General features: G+C 55.4%; 2 protein-coding genes across 6 annotated transcripts; both read right to left on the reverse strand.

The window, feature by feature from the left end:
• Positions 1-198: 198 nt before the first annotated feature.
• Positions 199-4,529, reverse strand: LCAT (lecithin-cholesterol acyltransferase). Of its 3 annotated transcripts, XM_049863948.1 has the most exons (6): positions 4,319-4,529; positions 3,484-3,640; positions 3,290-3,405; positions 3,118-3,213; positions 2,809-3,033; positions 199-1,928 (listed from the first exon to the last, which is right to left on the reverse strand). In XM_049863948.1, exons 1-6 carry the CDS (start codon positions 4,467-4,469, stop codon positions 1,372-1,374), a joined length of 1,302 nt encoding a protein of 433 aa, XP_049719905.1. In that variant the 5' UTR covers positions 4,470-4,529; the 3' UTR covers positions 199-1,371. The 3 variants fall into 3 exon arrangements, with proteins under 3 accessions (XP_049719905.1, XP_049719904.1, XP_049719906.1); XM_049863947.1 differs by having other exon boundaries at positions 3,290-3,640; XM_049863949.1 differs by having other exon boundaries at positions 3,290-3,666; positions 4,319-4,366.
• Positions 4,530-4,670: 141 nt separating this feature from the next.
• Positions 4,671-27,686, reverse strand: SLC12A4 (solute carrier family 12 member 4). 3 transcript variants are annotated; one of them, XM_049863943.1, is made up of 24 exons: positions 27,512-27,686; positions 21,359-21,453; positions 19,744-19,875; positions 15,767-15,913; positions 15,604-15,658; positions 14,068-14,198; positions 12,542-12,783; positions 12,209-12,423; positions 11,476-11,640; positions 11,299-11,397; positions 10,994-11,051; positions 10,458-10,671; positions 9,929-10,047; positions 8,419-8,517; positions 8,012-8,131; positions 7,680-7,784; positions 7,270-7,438; positions 6,774-6,969; positions 6,491-6,660; positions 6,275-6,406; positions 6,080-6,187; positions 5,701-5,888; positions 5,421-5,554; positions 4,671-5,267 (listed from the first exon to the last, which is right to left on the reverse strand). In XM_049863943.1, the coding sequence occupies exons 1-24, from the start codon at positions 27,624-27,626 to the stop codon at positions 5,176-5,178; spliced, it is 3,300 nt and encodes a 1,099-aa protein (XP_049719900.1). In that variant the 5' UTR covers positions 27,627-27,686; the 3' UTR covers positions 4,671-5,175. The 3 variants fall into 3 exon arrangements, with proteins under 3 accessions (XP_049719900.1, XP_049719903.1, XP_049719901.1); XM_049863946.1 differs by having other exon boundaries at positions 5,395-5,554; XM_049863944.1 differs by having other exon boundaries at positions 4,672-5,267; positions 10,458-10,632.
• Positions 27,687-27,913: the final 227 nt, after the last annotated feature.

Consider the following 27,913-nt stretch of genomic DNA (forward strand, 5'->3'; position numbering starts at 1 on the left):
TTGAGCCTGTGTTGAGCTCCTCCTCCCCCTTCCAGTCTAGAGCCCAGGTGTGCCTACCCTAACCCTAACTCTAGCCTTAACTGCTAAGGCTGTCAGACCATGGACCAGATCCGTTTGGATTGTTACTGGCCTAAGGACAGCATCATACATGGCTCCATACCTTTCCGTGGTTAAAACCCTTCTACAGCTGCACTGCTATTCATAAGGTTTTCACTGGCTAATGCTTTTCAGCAGTAGACTGCCAGGTCCTTCTTCCTAGTCCGTCTTAGTCTGGAAGCTCAGCTGAAACCTGTCCTCCATGGGTAACCCTGCTGGTATCTGAATACTGGTGGCATAGCTTCCAGCATCACAGCAACATGCAAGCCCCCGCAGTACAACAAACTGACAGACAGGAAGACCAAAGAATTGACACCTTTGAATTGTGGTGTTGGCGAGGAATATTGAATATACCATGGACTGCCAAAAGAACAAATCGGTCTCAGAAGAAGTATAGCCAGAATGCTCCTTAGAAGCAAGGATGGCAAGACTGCATCTTACATACTTTGGACATGTTGTCAGGAGGGATCAGTCCCTGGAGAAGGACATCATGTTTGGCAGAGTACAGGGTCAGCAGAAAAGAGGAAGACCCTCAACGAGGTGGATTGACACAGTGGCTACAACAATGAGCTCAAGCATAACAACGATTGTAAGGATGGCTCAGGACCGGGTAGTGTTTCGTTCTCTTGTGCGTAGGGTTGCTACGTGTCAGAACTGACTCGATGGCACCTAACAACAACAGCTGCGCTCTGCTCTTAGGCTTAAGCCCAAGACTTCAGTGGCCCATGTTGACCTCATCCCTCTGACCTCAGCATTGGCACCACCTCCTCTGGGAAGCCTTCTTGACCCTCAAGGCTCAATCAGGTTCTTGTAGGTGACTCTTACTCCTCCTATACTTTTCTCTCAAAGGACTTAGCTCCATTTACAATTAACCCTTCATCAGGGAACTGATCTGATTAATGGCTGTCACCTCCCCACCAGAGTCTAAACTCTTGTGCTTCTGTCCTCCACATAGCAGGTGCTCAAAAGGCCCTGTCTAGAGGTGTCTTGCCCTTCTGGGTGCCGGCAGGGCCAGCTCTCATCTCTGTGCACCCCAGGCTCCATGTGCCCCCGTCCCATGCTGGGTGTACAGCTGGCTTCAGTCTCCATGCCCAAACAGTTCACCTGGAGAGTAGGTGCCTTGTTCAGTCCCAGTTTTATAGAGCCCAGCTTGCCCCATATTCCACAAAGCTTCTGGCCTTTGGCCGATGATGAGGGAATCCTGATGTGTGGACCCTAGTGTTTCCCCCTTAACCCACAACACACACCTTTGGGCTTAAAGCAGCAAAGGCAGGTTTATTCAGGGTGCAGGGACCTTGGGCTGGAGCCACTTCGGTAGGCGCCCTGCAGGATTGCATTGATATGCTCCAGCGTCTGGTTGCTGAAGACCATGTTTAGGTGCTGTATCCCGTGCAGGGGCAGCAGGTGCACAGGTTGCGGCTGACGACCCTTCCAGCGGCCACAGAGCTCAGTACTGCGTGTGGCTACTGTGTCATCACCATCCTCATAGAGTGCAGCCACAGGGTCCGTGTAGGGGAAGCCGTGGTCATAGATGTAGGTGTGAGGCGTGGGCAGGCCTACACCGTACAGACAGTACACTTCCACCCCAGGGGCTGGGAGCCCTGCCAGCAGGTCACGTGACTGTAGCCACATGTACCAGCCTTCCTCAAAGTGCATGTCCACAAAGAAGCGCTGGAAGTCACGGCCTGTGTAGTTGAAGCTGGGTGTGGAAATGAATATATGGTCCTCAGGCCACGCCAGGCGGGATGGAAACATCCAGGGGGAGGTGGTTGTCATTCGCTGCTCCTCTCTCAGCTTGATGCTGGACATGATTGGGATGCCCTGGTTGTCGCCTGTGGATATGGAGCAAGGTGGGCAGGAAACCAGGCTGGGCCACCCCTAACTCACATTCTGCCCCCAGCCCAGGCTCAGCTGGATCCTGAATCTTGTCACTGCCCAAAACAGACATCGGCTCCAAGCCATAGACCAGAACAGCTCTGGCATTCAGTAGGTGCTCAATGTGTGCTTATTAAACAAGAAGTCCTGATGGCACCTCTGTGTGGCCTCAAAAGGAAGGCAGGGAGGGGTGTCCTGAGGATGGGTGTGAATGATGGTGGGCTGGTAGCGCTGGTTCCTTCCCCTCAGACAAGTGTCTGTTGGACTCTGCGGCTTGTGCTACACAGGACCAGAGTTGTGCCTGGGAAGGAGGCAATGAGACCCTGTCTATTTGGCATTTATTGGTGTGATTACCTGATGCATGTCTGTTTCCCCCACCAGACTGTGAGCTTCTAGGGGAAAGGCTGAGTCTGGCTGTGCCCAACAGGTAGCAGTGATGTCAGTGCTGGGTCCCTAGTGCCATTCCTCAGGGAAGGGCAGGAGGGGCTCCTAGGGCCTGGCCCTTAGTAGGGCAGATCCCTGGGCAAAGGGGCTCTTGAGAGCAGAAGGCAGTTGAAAGCGGGGAGGGTAGGCCGTGGGGGACAGGGAACAACCTCAGGTTATGATTAAAGTTGCTGGGGGTTGCTTCCTCTGGGTTTATCTCCCCTTTGTCATCCCTGTCACTCTGGAAGGAACCATCCTCGTGGTCCAGGCCCAGCTCATTGCTCTGGGGTACCCATGCCAGGGCCCCAGGGAAAGGAGGCAATACTTCTAGAGGCCAGCCTGGGATGGCATCATGAACAGAAGCTGGAGTGGGGGCAGGCTTATGGTCAGGATGTGGGTAAACACGCCACTCACCTGAAGCCAGGACCAGCATGGGCTTGATGGAGCCACCCCAGGGGGCCCCAAGAGAGATGAAGCCATCGATGAATCGGTCCTTCCAGGACTGGGGCTGTTGCAGCAAGAAGTAGAGCAAGTGCAAGCAGCCGAGGCTGTGCCCGATGAGGAAGACGGGCTTCCCGTAGGCCGCATGCATCTCTTCCACCAGCCCAGTGAGCTTCTGGTAATACTCTCCCTGCTGACCTGCCGGTGGTAGGTGGGGTCAGGGCCTTCAGTGTCAGGGATCACTCGCCCCAGCCCAAGCCTGACACTCATAGAGACACTCACTGGGTTCCAGCCGCCAGTCATAGGGGGCAGCCCGCACTGTCTCATCCCGCACGTAGCCATTGTTGACTAGATTCTGCACCAGCGTGTGCATGTAACCTGTGGGAGCAGCAGCAGCATTGAGAGCTCTGGCTCTGGCTCCCAGAGCCCCTGCCCTTTTCCCCAATACACACACCTGCCAGCTTGTTCTTATCCAGGTACTCAACAGAGTATGTCTTGCCAAAGCCCGGGACACGGATCTGCACACCAGGGGCATTGGACACATGCCCAGAGCTTCGGTTGTAGACAACCCTGTGGGTAGCAGGACATTCAGCACGCCAATAGCCAAGGGCAGGGCATGAGGGCTGGGGTGGAGGGGATGGCATGCACCTGGTATTATCAATCCAGCAGTCCACTCCAAGGGGCAGGAACATATTGAGATCCAGCCAGATGGTGAAGAAGTCCTCTGTCTTGCGGTAGCACATCCAGTTCACCACGTCCGGTTTGTCCAGCTTGGCTTCTAGCTGATTCCCCAGGCAGCCAGGCACTGCGGGCACCGGACCCCTTGGATCCCTCATGGCCCCCACCGATTCTTAGCCCCAGATACTGCAGTCCCCAGCCCCACACCTAGGTCTCCCCTGCCCTCAACCCCCAGACACTTAGGACACTGATCTTCTTTCCAATTTCCCCTCCCCCTCCCCCCCAGTAGCCCAAAGCCTGGGCTCCCCTCAGGAGCAGAAGGCGCAGGGGCCAGGGTCATTGACCCCTGCCTCTGGAAAGCAAACACCAAGTCTGGCTGTCATTATTGTCAAAGTCCAGGGTGAGAACAAATAGGTGCGGGGAGTAGGGGTTGGGCCTAGGGTAGGGGTCTGGGCTCAATGGGCCTCCCCTGCCCCGCGTTGGGCATCTTGTTCTTGATGGGGTGGGAGGTGAGGGTGTAGTGGAGCTGGGCCCAGGGTCTGGTATGGCTGCAGCTGACTGCAATGCTCTGGCCAAGTCCTGAGGCACTCCCCAACCCCTGGGATAGAGGACTCAGGACATAGGAAGAGTGTGGTGGGGGAAGGGGAGGTTCTCTGGAGGGCAAGCCTTTGGCCCCTTCGAACACTGAGGCAGATATCAGGGCTAATGCAGGGGCTGAAGGGTCCTGGCTAGGTCCGCCACTGAGGCGTAGGGTCCAGGCTCCCCAAGGTCTCGCTGGTGCATCAGGGGCCTGGCGGGGGCTTACCGAGGATGACGGGCCGTGTGTGGTTACTGAGCTCAGCCTTGGGCGTGGTATGCGGGGGGAAGAGCACATTGAGGAGCCAGAAAGGGGCAGCAGGGGGGAGCAGAAGTCCCAGCAGCAGCACCCACTGCCATGGGGAGCCGGATAGCCCCATTCCAGCCCTAGTGCCTATTGCCCACTGAAGCAGACCTAGCTAGGCTGGCCTTATCTGGACAGCGGTGGGAGGGCCCCAGGGCTAGTGGGAGGGGAGGGACAGCCTGGCCAATGGGGGTAGCCAGAGATGGCCGGAAAGGGGCACGGTCTCCAGGAGCCGGCTCTGAGCCTGGGTTCAGTTACTCCTTCCCCTGGTGCCAAGGGAAACAGCTGGGACAGCAGGAAGCCCAGAAGTACATAATGTTTTATTGAAAAAACTCAGGCATCAGCTTGGCCAGCTGCGCTCGGCTTGGCTTGGTGGGGGTCCCTGCCCACAGCAGCCTGAGGTAGCCCTTCCTGCAGGCAGGCTGGGCCGGACCCCCTCCCTCATTGCCTTCCTCTCTTCTGATGATGACATCCAAACAATAAATATACAATAAATAGTGCTTCTGGGCCAGGCTGGGCTGGCTGCCTTCAAACCCGTCAACCTGCACCAGTCTCTGCAGCCAGGGTAGGCCTCCTGGGTGCTGGGCGGGAAAGGCCCCAAACCTTCCCAGGTCTCACAGGACCTTGGATCCATTGCCGCTGCCAAGCCCAGGCTGGTCTCCAAGGAGACCTAACAAGCTGGGTCCCAGGCAGGGCCAGGCAAGGCAGAGCTGGCAGGCAGGTGCTGGGAGGGGCCTGCTACCCTGGACACCTCCACTGCAGGCCACAAGGCTGCACTGGGCTCAGGAGTAGATGGTGATGACTTCACGGCCACCGCCACGCACCAGCAGTACCCGCTCCAGACCCTCAGTCAGCACCTCCAGGAACTCCATGTCTGCAGGGCACCAGGTCAAGGAGTCAACTCCAGGGTCAGCGGGCACCCCGGGGGTAGTGTGCCTGTCCATCAGGGTGGGGACAACCTGGGCCACCCCCACCCAGGTCATCCAGGGATAACTCCTGACCTGCCTTCCCCTCCACAAAAGGATACAATTCTCGTCACCCTCGCTGTTTTTAGGCGGGCCAGGCATGTTCAGCAGGACCAGACGGGCATCATGGGAGCGTGTAACAATGACTTCGTTGAGCTTGACAGCTGTGTGCATGCGCCACACATTGGACTGGTCCCTGCAGAAAACACAGCTCATCACAGGTCCTGGTGAACTCTCCATCAAGGAATCACTAGCCCAGGCCCACTCACAGAACTTGTCTGTCCCCACCCCTTCTCCACCCCAAGACCCTGAGGTGGCTGTAGCCCTTTCTGCTGCACTCACGGCTTAATGTGTACCAGCTCCCGGAAGTTATCAGGGGCATGGCTGGGGTCCAAGGACTCAGCCGCCATGTACTTGTCCCGGGTCCATGTCATCTGGATCTTGTCAGCCCCAGCTGCGGACTCATCCTCCTCATCTGAGTACAGGCTCTCCAGCCGAAGGACTGAGTGACGGTCCTTGATCAGTTGGGCCTAAGGACAATCAGAGAAGGCTATGGCAAGGGGGGCCCAGTTGACCCAACATGACCCCCAGCCTCAGAGGAACTGAAACTGGTTTGGGTGGAGCTGGTGGGGGAAGCCATTCTGACGCCCCAACTGATGGCATGTCCAAAGACTCGATCCTGCCATCCGCCTCTGGCTGGAACCAAGGCCACTGGACTTACTTCTCGCTCCCGCTCAGTCTTGGTCAGCCTCATCTGCCGCAGCATTTGAGTCCGCTGCTCCATCATCAGTGTCCGTTCGTAGGTGTACGCAGAGATGTCACTGTTGTGCTGAGAGGTGGGGGGGGGGGCATAAGGTCAGGGAGAGATGGAGCCAGGTATTCAGCCAGCATGGACAGGTAGGGGAGGGTGGCTCACCATCTCCACCACCTCAACCTCGGCCTCAAGGCGTAGGTGGTACAGGAAGATGGCCAGATCCTTCTTCATCTGGATGCTGTTGTCATCCATCTGGGCCACTGTGAAGATGCGCATCCGGCACTTCCTCCAAACCTGCCGCAGCAGAGCAGGTAGATGGTCAGTCACACCCACCCCTCCAAGGCCCAGCCCTTCACCCATGCCCACTTGCCTGCCTACCTTGTGCTGGCGCAGCAGGAAGGGCAACAGCATGAGCATGCCACCGTCATGCACGATCCACCACACGTCAATGTGGCCCTCCATGTAGCGCTCATGGTTGCTGGGGTAGAAGGCGATGTTCTTGGGCACAAGCAGGGCCAGGTGGGCAGCAGTGGTACAGCGCACAGTGTCTGAGGGGAGGGGCTCTGCTTACTGCCAGCCTTTGATCCTTTTGCCTCTGCCACTTCACTTGGCACCCGTCCCGTCCCAACTGGCCCAGCCCAGGCCCTGGCTTCTGACGCACCGATAAAGGTCTTCCAGGCACGTGGGTCCTCGCTCTGCCTCCAGCCGTAGGGCCAGCCCAGCACCACTGAGTTATGCCTCATGCCGCCCAGGCCACATGACTGTATGAGGTGGGCCAGCCCCTCACGCACCTTGCTGGCTACCACCACCTGGCAGAAGCCCTTCACTTTCTCAATCTCCATCATGTTCTTGATTGTCTGTGGGGAACACACCAGGGTCAGAAGGCAGGGCCACCAGTTTCTCCTCTGCTTAGCTCCCTCCCAAGGACCCTAGGGCACACGACCATTTAGGGGTGGGAGAGGGAGTGAGGGGTAAACTGCCCCCACAGAGGCCATGTTTCCAAGATGGGACAGATATACCCACCTTACTCCCGTTCTCAGGTGGCACCTATGCTGTCCACCTGGCTGGCCTGGCTGGACCGGACCCCTACCCTCCATGCCAGCTACAGCGCAGACACCTCTGGCCCAGCTCAGCACCCTGCCCCCTGCAGCAGGCACCTGCTCAGCAGCCTGGGCCTCGCCATAGCTCTCCAAGAAGCTGCCCTGGATGACAGACCCAACGATGGTCAGGCCTTTGCCGGCCTTAAGCTGGGAGGCGAAGGTGAGGAGCCGTGGGTACTTTACATGGAGGTCCTCGTCTAACTTCAGCAGCACCAGCAGCTGGGGCCTGCAGTCACCGGGTAAGGATGCAGCCTGAGACCAGGGCCAGAGATTTTCCAGGGAGCCCTCCTCCTCTTCCCTCCTTGGACTACGAGGCCCATAGGTTTGGGTAGTGTGGATCCAAGGGCTCAACAAACAGGATAGGGAATGTGGAATAGGAAGAGGGAGCCAACATCTCTTGACTAATTGCTCTTGAACACCCTCTGAGAACCTGCAGGCAGCCCTTGCCAGTCTGGGTGTGAACTCACCGCCAGTTCTTGGTGTGAGGAGGCCCCTCCTCTAGCCGCAACAGAGCATAGCGGGCGGCGCTCAGGGACAAGCCTCGGATGCCGTCACCCCACTCCTTCTCAGCCCTGTATATGCCACAAGCTGGTGAGCCCCTGGTCCCACCAGGGGTTCTGTTTATGTCTGTGTGGGATGGGGGGGGCAGGCCCTGAGTTCCCGTCCCTCAGCCCCCAAGATGACTGGCGAAGAATGGCTCAGCTCCCCACCACATACACATCGCCCTGTGTGACCCAACCAGATACCCTCAGTGCCATATACACTGTAGGTAGAGGCCAGGAAGCAGTCCCTCACTCACCCTTGGTACTCAATGTACTTGTAGATCATGCCAGCGATGAGCATGGCGACCAAGGCATAGTACCAGGAGGAGACAAACATCAGGGCCAGGCAGAGGCTCATGCCCAGGAAGGACAGTGCCCTGGGCCAGAGAGTGTAGAGGGGCAGAATCAGGGCAAGACCAGCAGAGCCCCAAGCCATAGGCCATCCCCTGCCCTAGTGGCCCTGTCAGGTCTGATGTCATAAGCTAGGTGGGAGAAGTAGGCCAAGCCCCCCAGTCCCAAAATCCCCCTCACCATAGTATCACACCAACAGCAATCGCTGCCCAAGAAATTCAAACCCTGTCCAGAAAGGGGCTCCTGATACCCACAATCTCTTGTGTCAGTGGACTTGGCTCATTCCAAGGTGCCTCAACCAACCAGCACTCACCAGTGATAGTACTTAAATCGGGGCCGCCAGTTAGGGGTCCTCAGGAGCGTCTGCACGGCACAGGCCAAGTTGACAAACAGGTAACACATCAGAAAGAACCTGCAGCACAGGGAGGTGGGTGGTGCAGAGTAGCTCCCTTGGCAGCCAGGTAATCAATGTCCCTGCCCTCCTCAGTCCACTGGGCTATGTCACAGCCCTGCCTGCATGGGCTCAGGCTCACAGCACCCACTGGGCAGCATGGATGCATGGGACACCACCCTTTTCTGGGACAAATGGTACTGCCACAGGGAAGGTGGCTTTGGAGCCAAGTGTCAACAGACAAAGAAGGTGGGGAGAGGGCTGCAGACAGGGCAACAGTGAGTTTAGAGAGTAGAAAAGGATGGTGCAGAGGAATGGTTAAGTGCTTAGTCTGTGGAAGTAGCTAGAGGAGATCCAGGCCTCTGGCCTGGATGAGCAGTTCGATGAGGAGCTGTTGTGAATGTCGGGGAGGCGAGCAGGTCACAAGAAAATGACAGGGAGTATTTTGAATACACTGAGACACCTAAGAGACACTGCAGTGGGTGTGGGAGTCTGGGACATGGGCAAGAGGCCTACTGTGTGAGCTTTCAGGCAAGACAGCCAAGGAGCAGAGGGCTGAGGCTGGGGACAGACACCAACCTCCCCCCTCTGCTGGCAGGAAGAAGGGTGGAAAAGTCAGGAGGACTCACTGGAGAGGACATGCCAGGGAGCTGGGGCCCTCAGTGAGCCGCATCAGGTGCTACCAGGAAGAGCCACATGAGAAAGGCTGAGATGTACCCTCTGGCTTGGGCAAGAACAGTTTCAGGTATGTACTTAGGGTGGAGCTGGGCAGGAATCAGGTGGCAGAGGTGTATTGGGGGATTAGAGAGTGCTGACTCCTGCAGGCTTGGCTGTGGCTGGGCTGGGGGTACCTGGGAGGGCTGTCGGCTCTGCAGGCTGAATGGGCAGTGAAGGGCAGGCCCTTGATAACTGAACAAGCAAGAGGGAGCATCTGTGGTGGAGCCAGATGTGCGAAGAGGCATGGGAGGAGGCCCCTGACAGCAACCAAACCAGCTTTGCCTCAGGGACCCCCAGACACTGCCACATGCTGACCACCACCCCCAGAGCACTAGCAGATTCAACTGACCAGCTCATTCTAGAGCTTTAAAGTAAAGGGCTTTGAGAATGGATGGGTGAGGGCAGTGGTGGCTTTATCAAGGCCCCAGGGATATAAGTCTGCCAGCCGTCTGCTCTGGGGTGGGTGGTGTCTCCTGTTGTTTACAACCTCTGTGTAAGTCCAGGCTCGCTCCTGACTGAAGTGGTAGGCTGAGCCCTGCCAGGCAAACATCCCCACACATCCTGGCATGTCTCCTAGCTATGCCCTCAATACCAGACAGGGCCACAGGGAGGTACCAGGGCCAGTCCTTCCCAAGGCCATCCCTATGAAGGAGGGTGGCAACAGGGCGCATAGCCACCCAGCACCCACCCCTACCCTGTTCTGGCCCCAGCTCACATGGATAGAATGGGAGCCACCATGTCTAGGGAGGCGATGAGGATGCCAAGCTCAGCAATGAGTGCCGTCAGGAGGAGCGCCCATGTTGGTTCACCATTTGCCTTGCTGTGGCCAAACACCTGCAAGCACAGTGCCAGCTGGGTCAGCCAGGAAAGAAGCTGGTCCTATCACCCCATTCCAAGCCTTAGACCATGAGCCACAGCCTAGCCTCCACACCTCCAGGTTCCTCCTCTGGGGCACAGGCCACACCCACCCCCAAGGTGTCATAAGCTTTCCCGCCCCGCCCCCCCCCCCAGGCCTCTTTGCTCGGGCTGAGCCATGGACAGGCCACGAGGATGCTGGGTCCAGGTAGCTTTGCCAACATCAGGGCCAGGGCCACTTGGCTCCTCCACATGGCTGGCTGCATGGCTCTGGGGCCACCACAGGCCCTACCCCAGCAGATGTGCCCCTTCCATATTCCTGACCTCTCTTACCCAGCTGGTGTGAAGGGCCAGGGGCACCCAAGCTGTGGGAGTGTAGAAGGGCTTACCCGGAGGAAGGGGATGATGTTGTCCTTGGCAATGGCCTGTAGCAGGCGGGGTGCCCCAGTGAGGCTCTGTAGGCCAGCACCACAAGTTGAGAAGAAGGAGCCGATGACAATGACCCAGGGTGAAGGCCACGCCAATGTGCCTACCACCAAGTTCCTCCTGACGCCATCACCATACCTACAGGGGCTAGGCTCAGGCCATGCTTGCGTAAGAAGCCTCCCGAGCCCCAGAGTGAGGGATGTCAGCAGTCAGGATCGATGGCTCTGGTGGGCGGAGCTCTGGCCCCTCAGCAGGGAAGACCAGTCTGCAGTCCCCTATCCTCCCCTTCCCCTGGCCCCAGCCCAGCCCTGAAATCATCATCCTCTCAGGAGCAAAAGTCCTGGTGGGGCCTGACCCACCTGGTGGGACAGATTGCCAGTGGCAACCAGCAGTCTAAGGCCGAATGTGTGGGACTACGTGTGGAGGGCGGGTGGGGGCCTGGTGTCTGGGCAGGCAAAAGCTGAGCCCACTGCCACCAAGAGGGGCCCAGCTCACTCACTTGTCCCGGAGAACCACACCCTCAATGCAGGCGCCAAACAGAACCACACTGCTGAAGTCTGTGGCTGTGTCAAGGAAAGCAAGGCTCCTATTCACTCCCCACACAGGACCCAAATCCCACTGGCCCAAGCCTCAGCCGGCCGTCAGTTGGGGCATCTATACACCGAGGGGAGTTTCATGCATGCACGTGCTCCTTTAGAGTGTGCATTTATGTGCAGAGGTGAGGTGTGCACGTGCATGCATGTGTACGAGCAGGACACATGCCTCTTGCTCTGCCTGCCCTGCCCCAGGCCTGCAAAAGGATACACACAAGAGAGGTTGTAACAATGGCCAGAATGGTTCCCACTGGAATGGACTTCTGGGCATCACGGAGGTCTCCAGAGCGGTTCGAGCCAGCCATAATGCCTCCAAAAAAGATGAGACTCCCTCAGCAACTCACTAGGAGTGGGGCCAGGGCTAGGTGGGCAAGCAAGAAGAGCTCACCTGTTACGGAGGGGAAGAAGATGCCAACCAGCACGGTGAAGGATGTGGCAATGTCTGCCACCACGTACAGGGGCAGGCTCTCCTTCAGGCCAGGGTTGTCTGTGGAGGGCAGCCCCCGCTTCTCCACGACCTCACCCTTTTCCAGGTAGGCGCTCCACAGGTTTTCTGTAGGGGTAGCAGGATCACTACCACAGCCCTGCCTACTTTCCTGAGGAAGTTCAGAGCAACCCAACCAGGGGCCAAGGATGCAGGGAGGCTCAGGGAAGGGGCTATCGCACTGCGCCAACAGGGTCAGCCACAGGGCTGTCCTGGCTGCAGGGAAGGAACTGTCCAGCCAGAAGTCTGATGAGCAAAGGTGGCTGAACCACCACCAGCCAGAGCCCCAACACCGCCTGCCTCCTAGACAGAGTCCCTTTACGGCTCTTGTGGGAACATCCCCAGGAGGCATCAGGAGGCTGGTGGCCAGGGGGAGAGGTCCTGCCAGAGCTTTTCGGGGGCTACTGCAGGACTGGGACACTGGCCAAACAGGCTCTGCTTACCCGAAACCAGGCTGCCAGGAGCCAGGCTGAGAGGACACTGCTGGGCTGGGAAGGCAGCCAGACCTATCCCCCATTCCCAAGCTGGCCACACAAGGAAGGTTCTGTGCTCTGCCTCTGCTCTCCTTCTACGGTTGTTCCCTGCCTCCTCCTTGGCCTGGGGGCTCAGGAGCTGGAGGATGGGAGGGAGAACGTACCTTGGAGAACAGCAGCAGCTGCACCAGGGATGCCGGGGATCTTAGTCACATTGTTGAGCAGGAAGTAGGGGTCACAGGAGTCAGTGGTAAGGTTGGGGCCATGGCAGAAGAGGCTTGATAGCTGGCTGGCCACTGTCTTGTTGTCCACCATGACCGTCTTGGCACAGACATCAAATTGGTCCTGGGACAGGGTCCTGTTGCCCAGCATACACACTCTGCAAGTGATAGAGGCCATCAGTACCCTCCCAGCCTATTCTCACCCTGCAGTCCCTGGTACCCAGGGCACCAATGGCTGACCTACTGGCTGGGATGGTGTATTCCTGGGTTACTTACGGAAACTCAGGAGGGTCAAAAATAGACTTGATGCCCCCAGCATAAATGGACAGGATGGAGATGATCACACAGGCCAGGAAGAGTGAGGCAAATTTGTTCACATACTTGACACCAACAAATACCACCAGGGTCATAAAGGTCAGAAAGATGGTCCCGTACACCCGCATGTTGTTCAGGGTAGCGCTTGATGTGTCATGAGCGCCTGTTGGATAAAAAATGGCAGCCGGCGGGGCAATGTAGGTCTGAAACAAGAAGATGGATAAAGAAGGTTTGATCTGCCTAGTTGGAGAGTGAAACCTGTCCATCTTGGCTTCCTTTTTAAAAGAGTACCCAAAAGATCCAGTCATAAAAGACCATATATTGTATGATATCATTTATCGGAAATATCCAGAACAGGCAAACCCATAGAGACAGACCGGTGGTTGCCAGGGGCCACGGGAAAGGGGGGTAGAGTGTGACTGCTGATGGGTACTGGATTTCTTTTTGGGAGTGATGAAAATGTTCTGAACTTGACTGTAATGACAGCTGTACAGCTTTGTGAATACATTAAAACCAATTAGTTGTACACTTTAAATGGCTGAATTTTATCTGAATAAAAGTATTTAAAAAAAAAAAAAAAGCTCCAGTCACAGAAGCCAACCTGAAAGAGCTCGTAATAGCTAAAGCTAGAACAATTTGAGCAACAAAATAATAGTATTGGATTATCACTCAAAGGATTGAATAAATAAGTAAGAGATGGGACAAATTTTCCTTATGGAAGGTTCCAAATAACTGTAGAAGGAATGTGGGAAATAGAAAAAACAAACAAACTGTCACTCCCAACTGCCCTCGCCCCCACCTCTTCTCCTGCTGGCCAGAGCCGTTCAGTGGGGAGTGAGAAGCTGAGCCAGAGTGCCAGTGGGGCTCCAGATCGGGTACTGGTGCTGCTCACCCTGATTTAGGGGGCAAGGAGAGGACGAGTCTGAAAAGGCCCTGGAACAGAGCCGTAAGGGGACAAAGCTGGGCATTACCCAGAGAGCCCAGGAGGCAGTCTGTGTCACCATCAAGACCTGCCACTGCCCAGCCAGTGAGAGAAGAGGTAGATGGGACAGTGGGAAGCACAGGTGACAGATGCCCACCCTTAGGGGGCCAGAAAGCAGGAGATGTTCCAAGGGACCACCTGGGCGATTCCCACCTCCTGGTCCTCTGCTGCAGCATGGACCTTGCTCCTGGATTTCCTGTTTGCTTTTCCTAATCCCCACATTCCTTCTACAGTTCACAGAGCACCTGCATGGCTGAGACCATGTCAAGGTGGACGTGAAGATCCAGGGCTACGGGCAAGGCAGCCAGACCTCTTCCCCGACTGTCCCAAACTGGTAGGGGATGAGGAGGTAACTGGCTTGAGCAAAGAGCTTTTTCCCTCCAGGAGGCTTCCCATATCCTAACTTCTAGACGCTGGCAGGCGGTCAGTAGAGCACAGAACCTGGCTTCTGGGGAAGGAACTGTCTGGACATGACTGGGGCTGCCCATGGCTCAGCCTGACTTACCAGCAAGATCTCAATGGCCCCCAGGATATACATGGCTGCTGCAAATGTCGTTCCCAGGTAGAAACACAGGCCCACAGCGCCTCCAAACTCTGGCCCCAGCGAGCGGGAGATCATGAAATAGGAGCCCCCAGCTACAGCAGAGAAAGAATACACAGGTTGAGGCTGGTTCTCCTTCAAATAGGACTCCCCATAACAAGCCCGCACAACTACCCAGGGAGGCAGAAACTGCTTTTCCCATTTACGGACGAGCAAAGGGGCTGGGATATTTGCCAAGGCTGCATGGTTAGCAAATGCTGGGCTGGGGTTGGGCTCCATTCCCGTCTGACTCCAATGCCCAGCACAGGCCAGGGAAATGACAACTTTGCTGGGGCAGCCTAAGTCACAACAGTGGCTGAGTGGCTATCGTCCAACTCTGTGCACTCGATCCAGTCCCCACAGCCTCTTCTGGATGGATGTGTCTTATCTCAACTCTCTTCACCACTCTGAGGGCCATGCCTTTACTGGTCTGACCACTCTAGACCAGGGCAGGGCTGTGACTTGTTCGTTTTTGTCCCTAAGGCCTGGCACAGAGCCTACCACCAGGTGAGATTCCATAACCAACCCTCCTGTTGAATCTGTGCTTCTCTCAGAATCTAACACCCCTGGCAAGGCTGACAGAGTTGCATAAAAAGACCAGACTTGATGGTCCAACTGAGACTGGAGGGACCCTGGAGGTCATGGTCTTCAGACCTTCTGTTAGCTCAAGGCAGGAACCATTCCCAAAGCCAATTCTTCAGACAGGGATTGGACTGGACTATGGCACTGGGCCAAGGGGACAGGAGTGTTCCCATGCCACTGGGTGCATCTCATGCTGATACAACCTTCCTGTCGAGAAATCTGATCAAGATTTTTAAAGTGATTAGAAAATTTTAAAAAGTTCAAGCCATCTGATGCTGTAATCTCACATCTAGGACCCTCTCCCAAGGGAACTACCAGGAGTGTGAACAGAGATTCACATTCAAGGCTGTTCACAAGAACAATTTTTACAAATAGTGAAAAAGTAGAGCCAAAAGCGAAGAATAATCGCATAAACCAGGTTACAGCCTACCACGGAGAATACTGCCAAAAAGCCAAAGAGTATTCAACATTTGGGAAGTATACACATACCCATTATATATGCTTGTTTATATGGACCAGCCAACACTTTGTAAGAACATGAGCCCATACAGCAAAAGCCTAATAGTAACGAGCTCAGAATGGTGGGGTTATGGGGTGCTTCCAATTTTCTTTTCTATGCTTTTCTGCACTTTCAAACACTTTCATGGTAACATACATTGCCCTGTTTTGGTGTTACTTTTATAACAATAATTTAAAACAAACACAACAGTAGTCTCAAACTCTGTCAACCAAAGAAGCTCTTAAGTGGTGACTCTGCCATGAAAGCCAAGGACTGGGACCTACCAGAGAACTGCTGGGAGTGGGGTAAGGGCTCCCAGGGATGTCAAGGTGGATTCTGGGCCCCCTTCTCCCACCAGGCCTGAGGCAGTGCTCACCCACCTGGTACCACGCCATTGGTGGCGATGGCGCTCATGGAGATGGCCGTCAGCAGGGTCTGTGGGAAGGAGATAACCAGCTCAGGCAGGGGTGGAGGGGGCCCTCTCTGGGGCAGTCATGGCCAGTGCCCACCTGCCCCCACCCCTGCCCCAGCCAGGAGACTTACACAGCAGCAGCAGATGAGCACGATGAGGAGGGCCTGCAGTACCCCAGCCGTGCCCACCATCCAGGTCAGCCGCAGGAAGAGGATGACCCCAAAGATATTCTGCAGGCAGGGCAGGTACACCCCCATGAGGGTGCCCATGCTGGGTGCCTGTGCAGGCAGGAGGGAAAGGGGTGTACTGAGCATCATAGGGACCCAGACACACCATGGAGAGCCAGCCCCTAGTCACTCAGCCGCCCACTCCCAGGCCTTCTGACCAAGGACAGGGTAAAGAGGGCACCCCAGATGGGGCCCTGGAGAGTGCAGGGGGTGAGTGGTAGCTAGAATGTCCATAGTGATTTTCATATATGAATAAAGTTCGGGACTGGGAAGGTATAAAACCTGATTCTTTTCAAAACCCCACGTGTGGACTTTTCAACCTAACCTCTCTCTTAAGGTACTGCCCCTACCCTTTCCTCCTTTCTCTTTTAAACTATGGGAAAGAGGGATCTGTCTTGGATCCCCACCTTCTCACCCAGAATGCCCCAAGTCACCCAAGCCAGAGCCCCACAAGTCATCCCTGGCCCTCCCTCTCTCCAACTCCCCAACTCCAATCCAAATGGACACCGTGCCCTGCCCAGTCTCCTTTCCATGCTGCCCTGACATCAGCCTGCCTGGCCCCAGCCTTTGTCCCTTGTACCTGGGGTGCATGGGTAGTGCCCTCCATCTGCCTGTCAATCTCTCCACACCCCAGCCCACTCTGCTGCCAGAGCAGGTTTCTGAAAACTAAGTCTGACCTTATCCTCCCTGCTGCAAACCGTCTACCTCACCCTGTAACCCAATGTGTGGTGCAGACTCCTGGGCTTGGGCCACCAGACCCGCCCCATCACCTTCCTTGTTAGCCCCAGCCCTTGACCACATGGGTTCATCAGGTTTCTGAACCCAGGCATGTTCTGGCTTCTGCTGGAGACAGTCAGCCTGCCTAGCAAACTCCTCTTCAGTCTTTAAGACCCAGTTTAACTGCTACCTGCTCCTGGAAGTTTCCTTGGGTTGCCTTAGGCAGAGATGGTACTCCCGCTTGCATTGCATCAGCATCTGAAATACCCTTCTATCATAGTGGTGGAGCCCTGGTGGCATAGTGGTTACCAGACCTCGGCCTCTAACCAAAAGGTCAATGGTTTGAATCCATCAGCTGCTCCTTGGAAACCCTATGGGGCGGTTCTACTTGGACCTAGAGGATTGTTATAAGTTGGAGTCAATGGCAATAGTTTGGTTTTGGTTATCATAGTGGTCACTACAGCTCATGGTAAATGACTGTTCACTCATATGTCTCATGAACACCCTGGGGCCTACCTGGCTTCTGCACTGTTCTAGCACTGGCAGGCCCTCCATGTAACGTGCCCAAAGGTGCACCTGAAAATGGTTAGTGGTACCTCTGAAGGCCCCTGGGACTCTTAGCTGGGAAAATCCTGCACCGAATAAACTTGACTGCAAAGTAGGTGAGAAAGGGTTAACATGCAGATCCAGGCAGGATTTCTCAACAACCTAAGGGCCAAAGAATCCAAGATCAGGGCAGAATAGAAGTTAGCCAGGAGGCCAGGGCAGAGGCTGACAGCACAGGCAGGACTGCCACCTGGAAGCACTGAGCCCCCGTGAGCACAGCCTAGGGTAGAGAGACCTAACAGCTTCCAGTGGGGGCCCAATAAACCCTCTTGCTGCTCTGTGAGGACCATGTGACCACAGGAACTCATCTGAAGGGTTCAGGCTGGGGCAGGATTTGTGTGCAGCCTGAAGGACCTTCGGAGAGCCTAGAATGGTCCAGATAGGAGTGAATGGTCCCTCCAATTGTCCTGCACAGTGTAGGTGACAGATATACTTCATCAGAGGCCCTGGACCACCTGCTGGAAAGTTGTGGCAAGGGCTCTCTGTTCCACCCCACCACAGACTAAGTCACTCCTGGAAAAGGGCAGTGTGGGAAAGGGCAGGGCCGGAAATGCCTTCTGCATCCCCAAATAACCTCCAGCAGTCTCAGAAGGTCAGCAGGCCAGAGTCAAGTGGCTCCATGGAGTGGCTCCTTGGGTCTTGGCATGGTCTGACTGGAGACCTACCCTTCCTCCTTCAAGCCTTCCTTCTCTGAGGCCTCTGAATAGACCCACCCTGTGTGGGAGCACAGCTCAGGAGCCCAAACTCCCTAGCTTCCTACAGATCCCCTGAGGACTCATTCAGGTTTCTCCTTCCTCCGCGGAAAAGCCGCTAGAACTGAGATGCTCAACCACCCCCTCCCAGCCTTACCCAAGGGCCAGGAGAGCTGAGCAGCTAAGCTGGGGCTAGATCCCACCATCCCCATAGGCTCCGCATTAGGCCAGGGCCCCTGGCCCTTTGCCCAACCCAGACTTCCTTCCACCGCTCCTATTGAGATCTGCGTTAGCCTCCCTTAGGGGCTTTTCCACTCCCGGCCCCCAGCTTCCTGGACTTGGCCTGGAGGGACAGAAAGGAGGCTATTACCCAAGGGTCCTGCCAATGCTCTCAGAAAATGAGAGAAAAAGCAGTACCCAGGGGTCTTGTGGCAGCAGAAGAGAGGGAATAACTCCCCTGCAGGGTTGGATGGGGGCCCATGGTGACAGACAGGGTTCTCCACTCTCCACAGCCCAGAATATGCCAGCAAAACCACAACCAGTTAGATGGAATGGGGTCTGTGAGACCTTAGGGCCAGGCCTTGGCTGCCCTCTTGGAAGTGTAGGCCGGTTTGCCCCCCAAAAACACAAGGTCGGGACTGCACTTCAGCCTCCCTACTTGGCCTGCCCAACAAGGCTCGAATCTCAAAAGCAGATTTGAAACTGGGAGCCTGGTTTGTCCCAAAAGAGCGCCTTCTGCCTGCACTGATCTCCAACAAAAACACCACAGCTAGAGTCAGGCCCAAGCTCCTTCCAAACACACCTGCTTCCCAAACCTCAGGGAGTTAGTAGGCAGAGAGGGAAGGCCCCTTGCTTTCAAACTGAAAACACAGGAAAAAAAAAAAAAAAAACAGCCCTCAGTTAAACTGAGCCCTGTCACACAGAGGAGCTGAGTAAATCATGTGCAAAGTATTTCTGAAGAAAGAGGAAGACTACAGGGCCAGAGACCTGGATGCTGACCTGATGATGGGATTAGGAGGAGACTAGGAGGCCAAGAGACAGTGTCATGTTCCTATCACACACATACGTGTCCCCCCACTATGGGTTGTTGAAGGAGTCAGCCAGTGGAGCACTGGGCCAATGCAGTGTCACGTGCTCTGGGTCACACAGTCCCCAAAGGACAACCAGGTTCCTGGCTCCAAAGGCAACACCCTCATCACCCTGATGGGTTGCCAGTGATCTGGCATTCTACACAGCTCTATAACCAAAAAAAAAACAAACCCAGTGCCGTTGAGTCGATTCCGACTCACAGTGACCCTACAGGACAGAGTAGAACTGCCCCATAGAGTTTCCAAGGAGCGCCTGGCAGATTCGAACTGCTGACCCCTTTGGTTAGCAGCCGTAGCACTTAACCACTACGCCACCAGGGTTTCCCACAGCTCCATATCTCACAGTAAATCCACAAATCCATCTCCCAATGTTGCCCATCAGTCTCATCTAGCTGAGTCTCCTTAGGCAAGTTCTTAACGTCCCTGACACTCAGTTTCCACATTTGTAAAATGGGGATGACAAGAGCACCTGCCTCACAGCTTTGTTGTGAGGATGACATGAGAATCTGCTTAGCATAGTGCCTGGCAAACAGTGAGGGCTGAGTAAAGGGCAGCTGTCACTCTCACTATCATTTCTGAGGGCTTCCCTGGCCCTCTGCTCCTGAGGAGCTCTTCCTTAGGCCACACCTTGAAGCCTTCTTGAACCTGAGGCATGAGTGCCTCTCCACCATGCTTATCACACCTGCACCCACCTCCCCAGAAGCACTCACAACTGCCATTCCACTGTGCTGTATCTGTTTTCCCAGGTGTGGCCCCTCCACTGCCCTGACCAGCTCACCTTTGCTGATCTGCGGCGGGGGCCCTCCCCGCTCTCAGCCTCCTCATGCTCCTTGGCACCCTGCGTGAGGTTGGTGTAGCTGACGAGCTTGCCCAGGAGAGATGACACCTTTGGGCGGATGTCCAGCTCTTCCTGTAAACAGAGCCACAGGGCAAGCTGGCAATGGGCCAGCCCGGTGCCAGGCTACCTGTGTGTAGCTGGCAACCTGGCCCTGGCCCTGTGCCAAGCCCTGAGGCAGGCCTGGGCCTGATCCCAGCTCTTGCCTGAGGAAGCCCAAGCCAGCCAACTGAACCAGTGTGGGCACCACACCCCAGCACGTGGCGCTCAAAGGCCCAGCCCAGCGACTGCTTCCCTCTGCCCCATCTTAGCTGCAATCAGTGCCGACCTATTTGTGAAAACCATCTGCCTCAGGGGAGAATGGGCAAGGCATGGCTGGCCGGCAGGCAGGTGGCATACTTCATCCTTGATACCTGTCTGCCTGCTCTGCTGGCCACCTCCCAGCTATGACTGGGCTGCTCAGGCTTACCTCTGCACTCAACACTCCCAGAAAAAAGCCCACCCCAGTCACCCCAGGGAACTAAGGAAGTCAAAAGGGGGATGTCTGGGACAAAGGAAGGCTCTCCTGTCACCCCCAAATCTCGATCTTCCTGGATGGTCTTCCCCCAGGCCCCAGCAGCTTACCAGCTGAGGCTCCAGGTGGGAGCCTGGCTCCCCAACCCATCCTCAGGTGGGGCTAAGTCAAGGCCTTCACTACAGAACCTTGCTGCTTTTCCAGCTCAGAAGGCCTCCCTAGAGCTTAGGTTCTGTAACCTCCATCCCTGACTAGGCTTCCACTGCTCCTGTGGCCTCTCCAGCACCATGCCTCCACCTGCCTCCTAACTACATTTAGGCCTTTCCCTGTCTGTAAGCTCTCTTTGACCCTACACACAAAGCAGAAGCTAGTTTGTAGTGAGATGCCGAGATGCAGGCCCTTGGGGACATGTGGAGATTGACAGGCCTACAGGACTTCTGTGGGGTGGCTGGGCTGGATGTGTGGGTCAGAGTTCAAGGGCTTAAATCATATCTTAAGTCCAGATTTCACTTCTGAGCTTAAGTCTGAGAAGGACAAAATTCATGTTCAAAAGTACAAATTTGAGAGTCTTTCCAGAGAGGTGTCCTCTGAGAAAAGAGAGGGCAGATCCAGTGGGAAGGAACAAGGCTCAGTGAATGAGAAGGGGGCAGAGTTGGAAGAGTCAACCAGGAAGCACAAGGAGCCCATGGAAAACAGAAGAACGTGGACTGGGAGAAGTTCTAGGAGTCAAGAGAAGAAAGAAAATCCTGAGGTGGAAAATCCTGAGTAGGGGTCACCTTGCTGAGGGATGCAGGGAAGTCAAGGGTGATGACCTCTGGAGGTGACAATGGGGGTGGGGTTGTGATTGGACTCTGGAAAAGAAATTTCAGTTCAAAGGGACGAAGAAACCACAGCCTGGCTGCCAAGGAAGTGAGGCAGACAAATGGAGACTGAAGGAGTTGAGACAGAGGAGGCACAATCTCCCACCTTCCAGCCTGCCTGCTTAGCTAAGGTTTGGGTCAACCTGCCTGCCATGCCTGCAGCCCAGGATGGCTCCTTAGCTACCTCAAACAGTGCTAGGTTCCTGTCATAGTAGTCACTTCCTCTGGAAGCCTCCAAGGGAGAAAGGAAAGGGCTGCTCTCTCTGTGGTTGCCATGACCTGTGGAGAGAGAGGAACAGAATCCCAGTCAGTGGCTGCCTCCTGAGCCCTCAGCCTGTACTCCTCCCCAGCAGTTCAGTCTTCAAAACTTCATCACAGCATTTTGGAGGCCCACATGACCAGGCTGGGACTTTCTCCCCATCACACCCTGCTCACTTTTTTGAAGGGTCAGAGGTAACAGCGGTTAAGCCAGTGACCAAAACCCAGCACATCATTCCTTCCAGAAGGGCACTGGTGTGAAGGCCCCAGACCACAGGAACATGTAAACACCCAGGGGCGGAGCCTGCCAGGAGGGGCGTGGCCCAGTCCTGGCCTACCCTGAGGGCTCCCTCCACCCCCACTTACCCGGCAGGACTGGAATACCCAATGTCCCAGGCGCCAAGGGCTCTGTGTCCTCAGGGCTCCCCCAGCTGCTGCCCTCCAGATAAATGAAGCCGCACAGGGCACCTTCCGCCGCCATGGCTGACAGATGTCCCGCTAGCTACCTCACCATGCACCGCGCGGAGGCGTCCTGGCGCAGGCAGCCAGGGGGATGCCGGGAGGCCGGGCAAGCCAGAAACACCGAGAACGGTGGAAGTGGGCGCAAAGCGTGTCGGGGTCTTCAAGAAAGGTCAGGCAGGGTGGGTGCTGGACTGCGCAGGGCCCAAGAAGGCAAGGGCGGTTGGGTAGCGGGGGCTGCTGGCGGGAGCCCGCTCGTTAGCCTCCCTGCCCCCAGACCCAGGCCGCTTGCCCCAGACCAGGACCATGTGGCTGTCCACCCCTCCACACCCACACCTCTACCGGTGTCAGGCTGGCCAGACACTGCCTAGAAGCCATAGAAACTTTGCAGAAACATGGCAGATGCTCCTTTTTATAAGCCTACCCCTCCCCCCATCATTCGGCTACTTTTCTGGCTGCCTAGCATTCACACTCTTCCCTATTTTCCAGATCTTGTCCCTTCTGAGTCTTGGTGGGTAACAGTCCCAGCTTTCCATCATGCAGGCAGAAGACACCACGTATTCCTCTTCTAGATGCTACGCATTTTTTCCCCAGACAGCCTGGCAGCAGCAGCTGTGGCAATGGCACAACAAATGGGAAGCAGACATCTTTCAAAGAAGCCACCTTGATGTTGGATGACAGCTAGTACGGCAGCAGTGTGGAGTTGTTCGTGCAGCAATGTTGACAGGATATATGGTGATGGAAGTGTCATCACCAGCCCTGACTGGTGGTGTGATTGCATCATCTGCTGGCCTGGCCTGGCTCTATGAGAGCTACCACCAACCTTTTCTGTGTAAATTGGCCAGAACTCATTTCTCTTGTTTGGAGCTGAGAATGCTGACTGGTGCATGCTCCTCCATCTGATACATCCTCTTGCTCTAGTTATGAGGTTTCACTTGCCCTCTCTGAGCCAACAACCACTCAGCAGGTGCTGCACCGTGGATTTTTTTTTTACCATCCAAGGAAACTGACAGGTGTGTGCCCATGACAATTTCCAAGGTAAAATTTTCCCGGGCAAAATCAGCTCTTCCTTCCCACAGCATGTGAAAGTGGTACATCAGCTTCATCCAGCAACTTGGACTAGCTGAGTGAGCCAAGCAACTAAATCCTGTGTTCACTAACTGCAAATAGGTCACTGTCAATGGCACAGTGGACAAAGGTGGCTGGAGGTCAAGCCAGAAAGTGGGGGAACCGAACCATGATAAAGCTTGTTGGGGGCAGCATAACATAGTTCCTCAGATGCCCTGTGGTATTTGCTGTGCCCTCAATGTTTGTTCAGGGTCAGAATAAGGAGAAGCCACAAGAAGAGTCTGAAAACTCAGCAACACTGCCCATTTCACTGATGGCCCTCCAGTAAGAGACCTCTGAAAATTACTCCTGGATTTTCATGACAAAAAGTATCTTTCCTAATGAAGTCAGAAACTTCATTTTGTCTGAAAATGGCAGCTACAGAACTCATCTTACTTTTCTTTCTGCTGTGGCTGCCAGGAATCTCCAAGCTAAATTTACTCCACAGCTACAGTCACTATCTGTCTCATTTCAGAGTCCTTGCCCCCTTCCTGTGCATGGTTTCTGATTTTTCTGACAGTAACACTTCTTTGGGGGAGGAACTTTATTTTATATGATTTTTATTGTGCTTTAGGTGAAAAGTTTACAGAGCAAATTAGTTTCTCATTAAACACTACACATACTCTTTTGTGACATTGGTTGTCAACCCCATGACATGTCAACACTTCCCTCTTCTCAATCTTGGGTTCTCCATTTCCATTCGTCCAGTTTTCCTGTCCCCTCCTGCCTTCTCATCCTTGCCCCGGGGCTGGTATGCAAGTTTAGTCTTGTATACATGGTTGAACTACATGTTATTGTTTGTTTTATAGGCCTGTCTAAACTTTGGCTAAAGGGTGAACCTCAGGAGTGACTTTAGTACTGAGTTCAAGGGCTGCCGGGAACCATACTCTTGGAGTTTCTCCAGTCTCTGTTGGACCAGTAAGTCTGGTCTTTTTTTTGAGTGTTAGAATTTTGTTCTACATTTTTCTCCCACTCTGTCCATGACCCTCTATTGTGATCCCTGTCAGAGCAGTCGGTGGTGGTAGCCGGGCACCATCTAGTTATGCTGAACTCAGTTTGGTGGAGGCTATGGTAGTTGTGGTCCATTAGTCCTTTGGACTAGTCTTTCCCTTGTGTCTTTGGTTTTCCTCGTTCTCCCTTGCTCCTAACGGGGTGGGATCAGTAGACATATCTTAGACAACCACTCACAAGCCTTTAAGACCCAAATGCTACTCACCAAAGTAGGATGCAGAACATTTTCTTTTTAAACTATGTTATGACAATTGAGCTAGATGCCCCCCGAAACCATGGTCCCTAGCCCTGGCTGGGGGGAGGGGTTGTTGCTTACTTCTTATTTTTTTGTGGAAGTAGGTTGGAAGTACTTATAAACTATTCTAAACTTATGCACTGCAGCCTGCCCCACCATTGTTGCTTTGTCTCTAAAGAGACTGTTCTCCTGTCCAGGAAATGTAGAGCTGAGCATACAGAAGAATGAGAAAAATGCCTGTGGATGATCCTCCAAGACCCAGCCAATCCTTTGTCCCCTCAGCCATCACTCCAGGGCAGCTCTAGTCCTCACAGCAACACTCCAGGTAGGTACCATTTACTCCCTTTTAGTGACAAAGACCTGAGAGGTTCAGAGGCAAAGGTCACCCAGGAGGGCCAGACCTGGGTCCTGGGGTCCCAGGGTCCACTAGACCCAGGTGGTGGCTGAACTCCAGGTTCCCTGTTCTTATTCTGTGTCCTCTGAGCATCCACCCCAGGGTGCACCCCTAAGGTGCAGCATTAGCCCTCAATAGAGAGGAGTGTCTGGGAGATGCGATTTGGCCGGGGATCCACATTCCCAGGTCTCTTGGTGCCCAGATGGCTGGGAGCCTGGCTTGGATTCCTGGCCCACCTCCTGTGGACCTAGGGTAACCTACCTACCCTGTCTGTACTGCCTCGGTTTCTTCTTATATGAAATAAAGATAGCAACACCTACTCTTCCAACTGTGTAGACTCATCAAAAAAGCTGGCACCAGACACCCAGGAGCACTCCTTAGAATTCCCCAAAGCCGCCTCCATGGGATTGTGGGGATGTGGGGGGGGGGGGGTCTGGTGGTATAGTGGTTAAGTGCTACAGCTGCTAACCAAGAGGTCAGCAGTTCAAATTCACCAGGCACTCCTTGGAAACTCTATGGGGCAGTTCTGTTCGATCCTATAGGGTCGCTATAGTCACAATTGACTCGACAGGCAGTGGGTTTGGTTTTGTTTTTGGGTGGGGGGGTCTGAGCAGTGGCCCAATATCTGCTCTCAGCTTCAGGCTGCCCATTCAGGCCTCAGCTATTCCAAAAATTCCAGGGCAGGTCTCGGCATGCATGTCAGGCCAAAGCTCCTCAGATACCACCTGAGACCCCTAGTGAACCTGAGCCTGGGGGCTGCCTGTGTGGTACACATTTATGTGTGTTACCTCAGCAACTGTGAATGTACGAGCTGCAGGTGACTGGATGACGCTTCCAATCCCTGGGCACAAGTGCATCTGCCTGGGATGCTCTGTCAGGAACTCCCCGTACTGCCCACAGGCTGGGGTGGAGCTGGATGGGCAGGTCCATAGGACCCTCAGAGCAGAGGTGGGAACCTGGAGAGATTCAGGTACCAGGCGGGACCCCCAGGAGATAGACCTAAGGCACACTGTTTTTGTGAACCCCAACCCTTTGCAGTCCCCACTAAGAAGGATCAAAATCACTCACCAGAGCGTAGGGTGTCCCCCATCCTACAGCCAAGGTCAGGCAGAAACGGAGTAAGAGAGAAGGAAGGGGGGTAGTGGGTGGAGCTGGCTGGCATAGCCTAGAGGGATCAGCCAATGTGGTTCCAGGCCCTTGCAGTCACCCTGTGAGGAGCCAAGGCAGGGCCAGTGCTTCCTGCCCACTGGTTGAGACAGACCCTAGGGATGCAGCCCAGCCTCTGTGGATGAGAAAGAAGTCCTCCCAGGATTGATAAGGGAGCAGGAAGGCTCTGCTCTGATTAGTTGCACAAGGCTAGGGCTAGGTGAGGGCATGGGGACACACATGCAGCTGTCAAGCCAGTAACCTCCATGATGTCCAGCAGCCCATGCCACCATCCTGTGCCATTTCCACACAGGTCTCTGACTGCCCCAGCACCACCCTGCATGGCAGTCAGGTCTCACACACATATGGTCATCACCTATACCAGACATGAACCACCTCAGTCATATGCTCTAAACATGTCAAAATCACAGCCAGATCACATCATCTGACACAGGTCACCAACACATTTCCTACATATTTCCATCGTGGTAACAGATGTCACAGTGCTTGTCATCATCAGTCATAGCATCATCCTAATCACTGATAACCCAGGCAGCACAGTGGCCCTGAGAATGCTCTGACCTGACCCCGCCTTCACCCTGTGATACCCGCAGCTTCGCACTTGCACTAGCACAATGACACATACACACGCTGCTGCACATACAGACCCATGTTCTCACCCAGTGTTCACACTCCAAGAGTGAGCCCCTGAGAGAGCACTCCAGGGGCCTCCTGGAGTAGGAGATGGGGAATGGGGAAGAGACAGGCACCTGGAAGAGGAAGGGACACCTCACTTAAAGTGCTGGAGTCTAGCGCCCTGGGTTTGAATCCCGGCCCACCTCATTCTATCCCCAGCAAGTTATTTAATGACTACAAGCTTCCCTTCACTCCTCCCTACATCCAAGTAACAGTATCTATCCTATAGAGTAGCTGGAGGATTAAACGGGTTAATTCATGTTAAATGCCAAGACAAGCCTGGCTCGGTGACCGCTCCACAGACCCAGCAGTTATCCACAGACCAGCTCCCGCCGGCACACCCTTCCTTCTCTGTCAGTTGGGCCAGAGAGCAGGGAGGCCCCTGGATGGGACAGGCGAGAGGGGAAAAGGGTGGTCCTGGGGACACAAACGCTCAATCACAAATGGGGAGACGCCCTGGCAGTTACCCACAGACCACCTCTGGCCGGCACACCCTTCTAACCAGCCAGGCCAGAGAGCAGGGAGGCCGGCCCAGATGGAGGAGGGGAGAGGGGAGAATAGTGATCTTGGGTACAGAGACGGTGAATCACATATGGAGAGGGGAGGGGAGGAGAGAAGAGGATGGGGCCGATTTCCAGAAAGAGAAGGGGCTGGGGTTCGGCTCTCACTGTGCCCCCAGGCTGGGAAGGTCAGGGATGAGGACTCAGCACTGTTTTTGCATAGGGCAGCTCTGGCCTCCTTTAGAGGCCACGTCTGCAGCCCCCGCCCGCAACTCGCGGGGTGGAGCTGGAGTGGGGATGACCGCCCTGCCGCGGGCGCCGAGTGCCGAGGAAAAGCGTGTCGGCGCGCGCGGAGTGAGTTTGGTGGCGGCGCCGCTGAGGAAGAAAAGTTGGGCCCGCATCGACGTATACGCGCGAGGTCCAGGCGCGCGCGCGTGTGTGTGTGTGTCTGTGTCTATGTCTGTGTGTGACGGCCCGCTCCGCGTGGCCCGAGCCCCTGCCCCGCCATGGCCCCTCCGGGCGGTCCCTCACCGTCCGAGTCGTCCCGCTCGGCGCGCTCCCCGTAGTCGACCCAACTGAGCCCCTCGAGGTTGTTGTACTCGCCGCGCCGCGGCCCGTCCACCGGTACCACGGTGAAGTGAGGCATCGCGCGCTCGATTCCGCCGCCCCAGCCGCCTGCCGGGTTGTCCCAGCCGCCCCAGGCCCACGCGCCCCGCCCGCGCGCATTCCTCCCTGCTGCGCTCACTTCCTCCGCCCGCCCCCTGGGCGGCCCCTCGAGGGCGGGAGGGGGGGAGCGGGAGGGGCTCGGGCTGGCTCCTCCCCGAGAGGGGCTGTGGCAGGATGAACACCCCCCTTCCCCCAGCCAGGCACAAGTACAACTAGAGGCGCCAGGTTCTCGAGGGAGGGCCAGACTTCTGTGTGTCTTGGGGTTGG

Source organism: Elephas maximus, chromosome 21, assembly GCF_024166365.1.
Source record: "Elephas maximus indicus isolate mEleMax1 chromosome 21, mEleMax1 primary haplotype, whole genome shotgun sequence".
NCBI lineage: Eukaryota > Metazoa > Chordata > Mammalia > Proboscidea > Elephantidae > Elephas > Elephas maximus.

What these genes read in the sequence shown, in the direction of transcription:
- LCAT (XM_049863947.1), bottom strand. Translation starts at nt 4,469, where the DNA reads ATGGGGCTATCCGGCTCCCCATGGCAGTGGGTGCTGCTGCTGGGACTT. An exon ending in CACACGGCCCGTCATCCTCG is followed by an intron (nt 3,641 to 4,318) that starts GTAAGCCCCCGC and finishes CGGTGCCCGCAG; the next exon opens with TGCCTGGCTGCCTGGGGAAT. An exon ending in CATGCTGGTCCTGGCTTCAG is followed by an intron (nt 1,929 to 2,808) that starts GTGAGTGGCGTG and finishes CCATATCCACAG; the next exon opens with GCGACAACCAGGGCATCCCA.
- SLC12A4 (XM_049863943.1), bottom strand. Translation starts at nt 27,626, where the DNA reads ATGCCTCACTTCACCGTGGTACCGGTGGACGGGCCGCGGCGCGGCGAG. An exon ending in CACCAATGGCGTGGTACCAG is followed by an intron (nt 14,199 to 15,603) that starts GTGGGTGAGCAC and finishes TCTCTGCTGTAG; the next exon opens with CTGGGGGCTCCTATTTCATG. An exon ending in AGACTGAGCGGGAGCGAGAA is followed by an intron (nt 5,889 to 6,079) that starts GTAAGTCCAGTG and finishes GATTGTCCTTAG; the next exon opens with GCCCAACTGATCAAGGACCG.